The 12,902-nt window shown below is 35.0% G+C and overlaps 1 protein-coding gene across 3 annotated transcripts; it reads right to left on the bottom strand.

Moving 5' to 3' along the window:
- Positions 1-4,996: 4,996 nt before the first annotated feature.
- LOC122008440 (ATP-dependent RNA helicase DEAH12, chloroplastic-like) lies at positions 4,997-11,183 on the bottom strand. Of its 3 annotated transcripts, none has more exons than XM_042564168.1 (4): positions 10,949-11,183; positions 10,149-10,858; positions 9,046-9,776; positions 4,997-5,571 (listed from the first exon to the last, which is right to left on the bottom strand). In XM_042564168.1, the coding sequence occupies exons 2-4, from the start codon at positions 10,545-10,547 to the stop codon at positions 5,187-5,189; spliced, it is 1,515 nt and encodes a 504-aa protein (XP_042420102.1). In that variant the 5' UTR covers positions 10,548-10,858; positions 10,949-11,183; the 3' UTR covers positions 4,997-5,186. The 3 variants fall into 3 exon arrangements, with proteins under 3 accessions (XP_042420102.1, XP_042420101.1, XP_042420103.1); XM_042564167.1 differs by having other exon boundaries at positions 10,149-10,786; positions 10,906-11,183; XM_042564169.1 differs by having other exon boundaries at positions 10,149-10,792; positions 10,906-11,183.
- Between the last annotated feature and the right edge of the window lie 1,719 nt (positions 11,184-12,902).

The raw sequence follows: 12,902 nt of genomic DNA on the forward strand, positions 1-12,902 counted from the left end.
CACCATATAAATAATATTATTTCCCAACTTATCGGACCTATTGATTTAACTGAATAAATCTCACCCTTTGATAAATTAAAGAAATAAATACTAAGTATATGTGTTTGTTATTATATCGGGATTAAGAGTACGCACATCCATAATAACAGAGGTTTTGTTCTTTGATGCAGTCAGTATAAAAAGAACAACCTCAAATGGTCATACTCAATACACACATAGTGTACTAGTGTGATTTTATAATCAAGATAAACTAATATCAAATTACACTACAACCATTCCAATGGTTTGTGCCAATCCATCTTGGTCGTGAGCTACTATTTTTATAATTTATAAGGAACTGATAACATTATCTTCTGTGTGACACCATATACCATATTATCTACAATATAAATTAAATGGACAACTGCATTTAACTAAATGCAAACATTTGACCAATGTGATTCTCATTTCAAAATAAATGTTCATATAAAAAGCTAGACTTTTAGTATACATCCTAACAAACCCGACCCTCTGACCTGTAGAAAATTGAGACGCGGAGAGTTAGATACGAAATTACAACCCAGTTTGCCACAAGGAGCCCTAAACCTTCATAGAGCTTAATAGATCAAACATAATTCGTTGTAGATAATGATTAAGGCTGATACGTCGTTGTAAAAGCAACAGTTCATATTGTATATCATAGGATGATCTATCTACATAAATACTCATTGAGGATAGAAAACAAAATATAGATTAAGTGTTTACAAGTAATTGAGTGAAACCGAAGTCCTAGAATCACTTCACCCTTCACTCACTCCTCGTCTCTATCTCTTCCTTAAACCTCTCTCAACTCTTATTCTCTTAAGTTTGTTCGTAGTTACTTTTGATTCTCTAGATAATCTATTTTACCATTTTGACTAATACTTGATTCACAGTTCTTGTGAAATCGATATCTTAATTATTTGATGGCATCTCCTTACACTTATGAATTTGCCACCATATCATACCTAAAGGATCAGAATTCACTTTTTGCGGCTTTCAGGTAGACCTGACCACGGTTCGGAACCGACGGTTCGACGGTTCGGAACCGCCGGTTCGACGGTTCGGAACCGCCGGTTCGACGGTTCGGAACCGCCGGTTCGACGGTTCCAGGCAGGTCGACCCTTAACCTTAACCGCCCAAGACGGTTACGGTTCACGGTTCAGAACCGCCGGTTCACGGTTCGGTTCACGGTTCGTCACGGTTCAAGATTAATATGTTAAAAAAATTAAAAATTAAAAATTAAACATTAAACATTAAACATTAAAAATTAGAAATCAAAATTTATTAAACAAAGGGCTTGCACTTATTTAAGTTGCCTACGTATCCCTTTAGGGGAATCAAAGCCCACGTAGTTCTTTTACATTTTTATCCTTTTACATTTTATTCACTTCCATATTTTCGTATTTGTTCCTTCAGTATCAAAATCTTCAACTTCGTCATCTGAAAGTTGCATTCCTTGGATTCTTTTCTCCGCTCTGGTCCAATCGTCCAGTAATGCTTGGGCTTCCAAGGAGTCGGGAGACAAAGTTGATCGTGGTTCATCTAATATGTTGCCGCCGGCACTGAACGTCTGCTCCACAGCAACAGTTGACACTGGACAAGCTAAAATTTCTTTTGCGATCACGGAGAGAACGGGAAAGCTTTGAGCCTTCTGTGACCACCACTTTAAGATATCGAAGTTTTCGCTATCTGCTTCATTAAAATCAAAAGAAGTCGTAAAATAATTCTCAAGTTCCTGTGTGGAACTTGAGGGGGACAGGAACTTGAGGATCCCCGTGGACGTTTTGTCCGTTCTTTTAATAAGAGTTGTGCTTTTGTAAGTTTTAAATTACTACTAGTAGTTTGTTGAATTTCAGAAATATTAATTTGTGTTCCATATTTTGCATAATATTGATTATAAATATCATATAAATAAATTCTAACATTATATATAATATTAGCTGGATCAGGGGAAGAAGAATCTTTAATTGGAATTAAAACATCATAATATAAAGTTAACATTTCTTGTAAAACTTCTAATTTAAATCTAGGATCTAAAGCAAATGCAATTAAATAAATTTCAGGAATTAAATAAAAATATTTTTCCCATTTAGTTTTCATAGCTAAGATGCAAGGAGATAAAGATTCATTATTAATATGTTCATTTAAAACTAATACTATATTAGAAAAATTTTCTAAAACTAATTGAGCAGTGGGATAATAAACACCGGAAAGTTGTTCGGTTGCATCATTAAATACTTTTAAAATTTCACAAATACTACTACAAATATTCCATTGTTGTGAAAATAAATATATATTAGTATTAGTGTTTTGTGCAAAAAATGAACATAATAATTCTTTATATTGAAATGAATCTTGTAATAATTGGTATGTTGAATTCCAACGTGTTGGTACATCACGTGGAAATTTTTTAGGTCTCATTCCATTAATTTTACAAAACATACCTCATTGTTTCATTATAGATGGATGAGACCATAAATAAGAAATTGCAATTCTAATTGGTTTAATATAACTTTCTAAAATTTTTAAACCATCTTGAACACATAAATTTAAAACATGACATACACAACGAATATGAAAAAATAAACCTCCAATAATAGGTTGACAAACAAATTTTAGATCATCTATACAAGCGGTATTAGAACTAGCATTATCTAATGATATTGAAAATATTTTATGAGTTAAACCATATTCTTCTAAAATTAAACATAATAATTGTGCGATATTATGAGCATTATGTGATTCATCAAAAACTCTATAAGCTAATAATCTTTTTTGGAGGTTCCAAGAGTTATCAATCCAATGGCAAGTCACACCTATATACGAATGTGTTTGCCAATGATCACTCCAAATATCGGAACATAAAGAAACTTTATTATCTAATTTACTAAATTCATCAATTAAATTCTTTTTTCCTTGTTTTACTAATTTTTTAATTGTACGAGTAAGTGTAGTCCTAGGAACACGTTTAGCACATGGATTAAGAGATTCTTTACAAAAATCTTCAAATGTGCATTTAGATCCAAAACTAAAAGAAAGATGTTCTACGGAAACAAATTTAGCTAATGATTCTCTTAATGTATTATCTGAATATAAAAATAAACCGGAATCGGTACTACCGCTAGTTGAAGAAAATCTTGATAATTGTGTTTGAGAACGGTCGAGTCCATATTCCGTCGGGTGCTTCGTTTCTACATGTCGTTTCAACGACCCATAGCCGCCGTCGGCTTGGAATTTGTAGGAAGCATTGCAGTGCTTACATTTTGCACGCATTTCTCCCGACAGAAGAGTGACCTTCTCAAAATGTTTAGTAAAAATAGAAGACTTTAGAGGAGGAAGTTCCCGAACCTTAGAAGTAATTGCATCGGTACTTCCTTGTGTTTCGGGTGTCGGATTCGGAAGATGCTCGATCTCATCATCGGTAGATTGAATGTTGGGGTCCTCCTCCTGCGGATTCATTATTTGCTTTCCCTTCCGAGCTCGAGATGATGCACCTCCGCGGTCTCCTTCCATTGTAATTGAAAACGAAAGCGCGTAGAGATTAGAGAATACGAAAATGAGATTAAGAGTAGAGAAGATGTGTGTGAAAAATGATGAAATGAGCTCTCTATTTATAGAGTTTTGATGATAACGGACACTAAATCATAGCCATTGATCAAAAAACGGTCAAATGATCCTAACCGTTGAAAAAAAATACCTAAAAAACCCTCCCAACGGCTACGAACCGCCGGTTAACCGGCGGTTCCAACGGTTATGAACCGCCGGTTAACCGGCGGTTCAAGCTGTTTAAAAAAAAAAAAAAAAAAATTTACGGCTGAACCACCGGTTCAACCCGCCGGTTAACCGGCGGTTCGCCGGTTTTTACATCTAATGAACTTGAACCGGCCCGGCAACTTGCCGGGCCGGTTCCGGTTCGGCCCGTTGACCCGGTTACGGGCCCGGGCCAGGTCCGGGCCAGACCCGGCCCGGGGTCGGATCTACTTTCAGGAGGAGACACAGTGGCACCTTATCTTTAGGTGTGACTTTATAACGGAGCTACGGAGATGGATCAGGAGTGGCTATACATGCATCTGAGCATGTCCACCTACATGAGGATGCTTCGAGTCTTCAGGCATTCCTACCATGAGACCTAGGTTTTGATGAAAGCTCGTCATCTTATTATTTCTTTTATAATACACTACCTATAATTGACAAGGAATGATTATTTATTTGTGGGGGTTCGGATATCAGAGAGTATCTTCGGGAGGCTACAATTTACAAGTGCACGTGTTTCGGGCTATTGTTTACTCGTACCTGATGTTGTATCAGGAATGAGTGGCACCCGAGACTTATATTATCCATGTTGACTCATATATACCTTCACACATTTACCTATAAAAAAATATTTTACAGCCGACTTATGATTGAACGAAATGAATGTAAAGACTATCGGTCTAAAAAACAAGGTGTTATGTTATCACTCTTCTTAAACATTCCGTATCATCAATTTCATAATAAATTATAAAAAATATTTTATTCTAATACAATAATCCTAGAGAAGATTAGATGTCTAACAAAATATTTTACATCTACTAAAAAATTAACCTTAAAATTTATTAAAATAAATACCCATGTAAATATCAATTACATCAATTCATATATAAAATATAAAATGAAGTCAAATACATATTCATATAAATACCACATACATTAACTCATAGGTAGCATATAGAACGAGGTAGAATGTGATGCGAAGATCGATACATGGAAGTAGATTGGAAAGGAAGATCGTTTCAGTAATTAATATTTACATTTCTTATTAAAACAAAGTTGATAAAATGAATTTTTAGTTTGAAATTTAAGATATTGGATAAAACCATTATCTCTTGGCTCAAACTCAAGAACATGCATCCAACAAATTCTTGTATTTTAAAAGTCAATAATGCATTAAGCAATCACATAGTCCCTGTTTATAATAGCAAAATAGAACACTAAATTAAACTGAAATGATCAATAATTCATTAAACTTTTACACAGTTTCTACTACAATTTTTTCCTTTTTAAGAATAAGATAATAGCAACTAGAATTCTAGAATTTCAAATCCCAAATGATGCAAACACTATATCTTATGACATGCTATCATTTATTAGCAAAATGAGTTTCAAATGGTGTTACCGAACTGAATTCACTGAACAAAATCCTCGTGGTAGCTGTCACTAATCACGGATACGAACCTCTCGAGCCAGGGGAGCTGGTGGAGGTCTTTCACGGTATCCATGTAAGAATCAGAACATCGAGGAGAAGATTGCGGAGAGTGGTGGAGGTCACTTAGGTCGATTCCTCCAGAGAGAAACCTTTGTACAAGAGCCAATTGTGCCCTTTCTTGCTCGGAGTATTCATCTGTCAGGGCTGGCAGGGAATCAAAAGACTCCCATGTCCAGAGCTCTGATCCGTCGGTCGAGGGTGTTGCAGAAGTCTCGGGATTGTTCCCGCCCCAAAAGGCACAATGACAGGTCTGAATGCCATTCCTATATTCCGCGCCACACATGTAGCAGAACACATGCCCACACCTGCCGAGCAAAAGCAGAAAATTGAAGATGTCTGAGTTCATATCATGTCGAAAAAGTGTCGATCTACTTCATCTGAACAAGAAGTATCAAAACCAGAAAACACCAATTTAAGCTTTATTCAACCTCTCCACATGTGCTAATGCTAATAAAGAAAGCACTGGAAAAGTTATGCATAAAAAAAAATACAAGTAGGGCACCGAGAAACCCACGCCTAGCATGGGCCTGCAAACATGGCCGATCAAGGCACAACACAACTCAATGAGGGCAGGGTCATGCTTAGCCATGGTCAGCCTGGACTTCCGTATAGAAATGTTTGTGTTATTCCTGAACACAAAGATGAACAATCCTCAACCAACTTTAAGAAACAACAGAAATCTGCTTGGTTAAAGCTAGACTTCTTATTACCTGAGAAAGGAATTGTATAACTTTCTTTTACTGGTGTGATTATCTGGCGAGAAAAGAATCAAAAACTCATTGCAGGAGTTTCATGTTCAGTGGCATGACCATAAGGGTTTGTTGCATATTATCATGGTATGTTATGGATCTATTATGCAACACAAACCAAGCTCGGCTAAGTTTCTTTGACACCCTTGGGATGACACTAGTCTTAAGTTTCTTTGGCACGGAGAACACCTTAACACAATGTTGGATGGTCAAACACAAAGGCAACGATAGCAAAGAGCTAATCAGATGGCTATAATGTCCAATTCAAGATCAAAATGATGATGGGATAGTACATTTCAATACGTTAAATTTTAACCATATTGGCAGATGCCACTAGAGAAGTGATCCTTAAGAAACAAAGTCATAATAAAGCAAAAAAGAAAAATTTAAAATTGAAATTAAGACTAGTGGTGCAGCTTTTTGTACAAGGAAACTTCTTTAAAATAATATAATTTAAGACCTGAAAAATTACAACAAACAACATGAAAACAAATCTAAAACTGTCATTTTAAGGGCAATATCACTTCACCTAATGTTCAATTTGGTTTGAGATAAATCAAATCTAGATTTGAGAAAGGTTCAAAGTTGTTCACAAGTTCTTACAAATCCCTGTAAAACATAAAATTGAATTGCTTAGGCTATGTCTAATTGGAGTGAGGAAGATGGAGAGAAAGGAGGAGGGATAGGGGCAAAAGAGGGAAGGAAAGAGGAGTGATCCAGAGTTTACTCAAAAGTAGGGACTACAATTTATTCTTTCTCACTCTTACAATTAAATGACGTGGGGATGGGACAAAAAAAAACCTTGTATATATGAGATGTACATGAGATGGATTTTTATGCTCTGCCCCCTCACTCCGCTTATCTTGCAAATATATTAGTTACAATTTATATATTTTGTAGATAATAATATATATTTTATACTATATTTTGTGCCTTACCATAAACTCAACCCGCTTCTCACATGATCCAGAAGTGGGACAGAGTGAGAATGGGAAAGAAGAATTCTTCACATAACCCCTGATTTACTGTATATTTCCTATGTAAACAAGTGATGAGAAAAGACAATTCAATGCACGAAGCTCTCGGTCTTGAGGAAGGGTTGGACCATATTGGGTCTATTGTATGTGATCTTACCCTGCATTACACGAGGTTATGTCCACAAATCGAACGGCAGCAGCTTTACCATTGCATAAAGACTCCCCTTCAAGAACGGGGTGGGAAGTTAAAAAAATGGCCCAGCATCTAGTGGTGATCAATGGTTAGGGATGAATAAATGATACATTAATCGAGCATTTCCTTCTTTCTCTCCTACTCTATCTATTTTTGGGAAAAACCAATTTGGAGGAAAAGAGAGATTAAGGGTGTGTTTGGTTTGTGCGGTTTTCATTTTTATTTTATGGAAAACACACGTTTATGAAAAATGGTGTTTGGTTTGCATTTTCTATGTCTGTTTTTTAAAAAAATAGAGAATGTCTAAAAGTCATTTTCTATTTTCTAGAAAACGTGCATTTTTTAGAAAATGAAAATAAAAAACACGCAAACCAAACGCACCCTAAGGGATTCCTCCATAGTTTCCATCTCTCAGCAGCTTTATCAAAACAGGTAATTGCTCCTCAATCTTTCCCCTCCCTTCCCTTAGTTTCATTCTCTCTAATAGCTTTATCAAAATAGGTAATTGCTCCTCATTCTTTTCCTCTCCCTCCCCCTCTATTTTGGCTTCTGCCCTCCGAGTAAACACTGCCTTAAAGATTTAAATTTTAAGAAACATTCCACTTAAAGTTAGAAACTAATAAATTTATCCTTTTGGTCAGGTAAAATGTTTATATTTGAACCTTTATCAGAAAAGCTATCTATGTTCCCTTTCACAAGCATGTCATTGGTCCTTGGGATACTGTCACAGTCATTTTGAAGTTCTTTCTCATTTTCTTCATTATTTTGCATTCATGTATCCATCAAAATGAGTATAGACCATAAGAACTTTCTATGAGCTACATTCATACAGAAAAGTAAAATGCTATGTAATAAAAACTAAAAACGCAGTTTAATCCTTGTTGATAGTCAGTAAATGTATTAAAGCATTTCTGATGATTTCTGAATGGAGCCAATGAGAAACAACCTTGATTGAGATTGCTCAGTTCAATGGTCTGTGCAAACATTAGTTTTCAATACCAATAGAAGAACATGGAGACAGCAAACATGCAAGTAGTCCAGTTAGGTTCTGAAAGTAACTACCCTTATCATATGCATAACACAAGAGAAATATAAAGATTTTGTTTAACAACACTATGATGATTCTCCAAATCAACAAGCTTACAGGTGCAAGTATTCTTACAGAGTTCAGACCCTGCAAGAATTTGGCAAATATAGCTTTAACGCTAATATGGTCCACATTAGGTTTTGTAATTAAAACTTTACTGTTTTTATGTTGACAACAATCTGCCTTGAAGGGTTGGCACAATTAACATATTGTCCATTTATCGCAATATATCACACTATATTTCTTGAGCATTGACAACCTTGGTCAGTCATTTTTGAAAATGAAGGGTTTGTGATCTAAATAATCGACCAAATCTGGTAAATCTAGATGCCAGATCTTGTTAGCAAGATGGGATAGAACAAAGAATTGGAGACAGATGAAGGATGTAAGGTTTTGGAGGGTTCCAGGGCAAGAATGAATTTTGAGGATAAGGTGAGTTACATGCCAAAGTCAACGGACTTGCATCAAGTACAGGAGGATTGAATTCAAAGGGGGGTAAATTTTAAAGAGATTGGTTTAAAATGTTTGGGTTAAAGAGTTCACTTGTGGTATCTGTACAAAAAAACTACGAGGCACAGTCATGCCATGTGAAAGAGAAAAATGTGTGGATTTAATCACAAGGGAAAAGAGAAACCGTGTTGCTCCAAAACATGTCCAATTTTCCCCTTGAAATACATAGTTCTGTCAAGCAATCAAGAATGAGAAATTTTGGCAATTCAACTATACTTATCTATGTTAGAAAATGAATTTTATCACAAACATAGAGGATATACCAGCAGGTCATGTGATAACCCTCGTTTGTGTGCTGAATCATTTGCCCACATTGCTGGCAGCGTCTATGCCTAGGGTCTTCTGCCAAGTCATTAGAACTAATATCCCTTGCATCTCTTTCAGATGCTGATAGGTTCTGATAATCCTCGCATGTCATCAAGGAATGCCATGGAACATGACAGTTGATACAAACATCTCTGCGACACTCTAGGCACTGAATGCGGTTGATATCTGATTGAGTTGAAGAACTTGCTCTAGATGACAAACAATGGCCAAGATGGAGTACTCCAGAGCAATTGCGGAAAGGGCAAAAGAATGTGTCTAAATTCTGAACATCCTTCATGGCTCTCTCTAGTAATCCATATCTATCAGATGAGAGAAATGACTTGCATTCAGTGGTTGAAATCAAATGTCTGCATTTTACTTGAGGGCACTTAATAGGAATCTTTGAACACCGCAATTCACGAACAACATATATGATCATGCAATCAGGACAAATTTTATGGGAACAATTCAACTTTAACATCTTTGAACTTTCCTTCTCCTCACAGCACATGGGACAAATGTCAGCTGACCAGTCACCAATTGCTTCTCTGGCCAAACGCAATGGCCTCTCTAGTTCATAACTCGATACCAGCTGTATATCAAAGTCTTCAAGCTGCTCAACCAGCTCTAGGATTCTGTGTCCCAAAGCTATCAAAAGTTGGTGGCCAAGAATTTCCGTTTCTGCAATCTGTTAAAGAAATTAGACAGTCAAAATTAATAATCTCACCAAGAAACTAAATTTTTCCATCATAAAGAACAATTATAAACAATTTTCTATAAAATGGCCTATATAACAAAACACTTCATAAAGAAATGAGACGTGTACAGATTTATCTGTTACACAAGGGATCAAAAACAACATAAGAAGAGTAAAACAATTCATCCAGCACGAAAATCAGGAGGACTACAATCTATGAAGAACTTAAATTGTGCTGTGATCTGGTAGAATAGTTTAATGTTCATTAACTACATAGGTTAAAATTAAATTAGATCAGAGACTACAGAAATATAACAAGATGTTCTTTAGATACAGTGAACAACAAATTTTTAACTTTCTGACCTGATAATACAGTTCTTCAGAATCAGTGAATGCATAGAGCTTTTTAGTGCCATTCTGGATAGCAGCCAATATACCGTCCATCAATGCCAAGTGCTCAGCTACCAAATTCTCTACATAAAAATCAAGCTTTTTCTGCACTTTAATTAGGGAAGCGCCAGCAGATCTTTCCATCACCACTCCAATTCCTGAAGCCTTAGATCCTTTACCCTGAGCATCTGAGGTGGATAGACCTTTAAAAAACATTCTTAGTGAGAACTCATCGAGATCATCTTTAGACCCTTCGGCTAAGGATTCCTCACTGTCCTGCCACTCCTCTTCTTCTGTACAGCAGCTTCGAAATTCATCTTCCACGTCAGGATTATCCAATAAGCCATCCTCAACGCAATTCAGTGTCTCCATTTCCAAATTAGGCTAGGTATGATCCTTCTAAAGTTCCAAAAGAATACCGTACTTTCGCAACAACAAAAAAAAGCTAACGTATTATCGAACCTCTCGTCATAGGCAAACCAAAAAATCCCCGATTTTTAAGAGCTAGGGAAAATTGCAGGTTTCAATTTGTCAACCCCTTTCTTCAAATCAATAACCAATCTAGAATCCTCACGAGAAGGAAAAAAACATTGAACTTTCAGATCGGCCACCTGGATCTCAAAACCAATTCATCCCAATCAACAGATCAGTAAGACAACAGCCTCATCATAGAGCTTCCATAGCTGAAATCAACGAGAGAGAAAATTAAAAATGGATCATGCCTGCTCACCTCAAATATTATAATCGGAACCCTAAATCAGAATCCTCCCAACCACAAAGCAGCCCCAAAAGCGCATCGAAGGACAAAAGAGCCTCAAATCCGAGCAAAAACAGTGAGAAAAGCGGCCCAGAATCCCAAATTGGAGAACACCACCATGAATCCTTGCCTCCTTCGTCAATTGGCCGGAAGCACAGGTCCGGATGGAAGATGAGGCGACGCGAGGCGAAGCAGCGAGCTAGAGGAACGAGCAGCGAAAGAGAGAAGAAGCGAAGGAATCATTAATGCGATTGTAGCAAAAGCTGCGGCTTGATTATTCAATAGGAATATTTCATTTCACTCCCAAAGTTACCTTCTTCCTTAAAACACCCTTAAATTTTAAATTCATGAAATCCACCAGAAGTTTTAAATACTTCCTGGTAAAAAATTAAAAGGGGCGTCTTGTATAAATCATTGAAGAATGTCTTTTTTTTCAAAAATAAAAAAATAAATAAAAATCAAAAGACGCCACATCGGTGATTTTATTCTGATGTTATTCCTACTGTAATTTGTCAATAATTATTAAAATACGTTTAGGATGAATTTTAATGGAATTTAAATAATTTTATTTATGTTAATAAGGAGTATTTTAATATAATAGATTTCGTTGAAAAATTTAAAATTTAGGATTTTATTATAACGTATAATAGTTATTAAAAATCTTTTATAAAATTATTCCATAGCTACCATAACAACCATATGGAAGATATTTTCAAGAGAATTTTATTGATAGGTTCTTCTGAATTATTTTTTTTTAAATGTCTATTTGATTCTTTTTTTTTAATTTATAGCGCTTTTTATTTTTATCCACACACATTTCATTGATTATAATTTTACATGAATACTATAAATAAATATTAAAATTTTATATTTGTTCAAAATATATATATATATATATATATATATATATATATATATATATATATAATTTATTAAAGTTTTTTCATAAATAAAATTTATAAAACATATGTATTCATTTAGTCTTGATTTAACTTATATAGTTACGTTATTAAATAAATTTGGACATGTTATTATATAAAAAACTTAATTATGACACTAATGCTTAAAACATTTATTAAAAAAAATAGATTCATTATTTTAACGGTCTCCTAGTGATATGATGAAATAAATATCAGGTGTTCAGTTCTTAAAAATTGACTTTTACTATATACCAAAAATATCATGCGTATGTTGCGCTAATTCCTAAGATAAAAGAAAGATATTTATTATTAAAACATCTATATGAAGCATTCAACTTTTCTAAATATAAAATTTATCTTAAATTTATTTATTTTTAAAATTTAAGGAATAAAATTCATTCTCTAAATATTAAAATATTATTTAATTTAAGAGAGAGAAAAATTAAAAAAATAAATTAGATAATGAAAAGTAAATCCTATGTAGGAATAGAGAAAAAATAATGAAAAAATGGAAAAAAGAAAAAATTATAATAAAAACTTTATGATAGTTAATGTGGTGTATAATAAAAAATAATTGTTTAAATGTAATAAAATGAATTATTTATTTTAAATTTGTTTAAAATAATTGTATTTATTTTTTATTATCCAGTTTATTCCCTAGTTACGTTACATTTGAAAGGCAAACCTTCTCAGTTCTGCCTCATGGCTTCTAAATCCCACTCTCGCAGATGGCTTCTTCCTCCGACGGCGGAGGCATCGGCATCGAGGGGATCCAGAGGAGCCCCTTCCCTCGCTCGACCATGCCGCTCGTCTCTACCTCGCTTCCTCGTCGCCCCGCGACCACCGCCGTCCATCTTCGCGTTCCTTTGCAGCGCCGCGCCATTGACTCACCGCGTAGTGGATATCAAGATCACAGACGCTCGCTTTAGGTATTTACAGAAAAAAAATTGTTTCTTTTTAACATTCGCCTTCGCTTGTACGAAAATAAAAATTTCCTTTTTTTTATATTTGCTTGTTTTAATTTCACTTCCTTAGCTACTCCAATCGCAA

The sequence above is a fragment of the Zingiber officinale genome, chromosome 8A, assembly GCF_018446385.1.
Source record: "Zingiber officinale cultivar Zhangliang chromosome 8A, Zo_v1.1, whole genome shotgun sequence".
Taxonomy (NCBI): Eukaryota; Viridiplantae; Streptophyta; class Magnoliopsida; order Zingiberales; family Zingiberaceae; genus Zingiber; species Zingiber officinale.

Bases quoted from the DNA above. Each gene is read 5' to 3' on its own strand.
- LOC122008440 (XM_042564168.1), bottom strand. From the start codon at position 10,547: ATGGAGACACTGAATTGCGTTGAGGATGGCTTATTGGATAATCCTGAC. The intron at 9,777-10,148 runs GTCAGAAAGTTA...TTTCTTTAACAG, and splicing joins CTGAAGAACTGTATTATCAG to ATTGCAGAAACGGAAATTCT. The intron at 5,572-9,045 runs GTATATCCTCTA...TTTGCTCGGCAG, and splicing joins GGTTATCACATGACCTGCTG to GTGTGGGCATGTGTTCTGCT.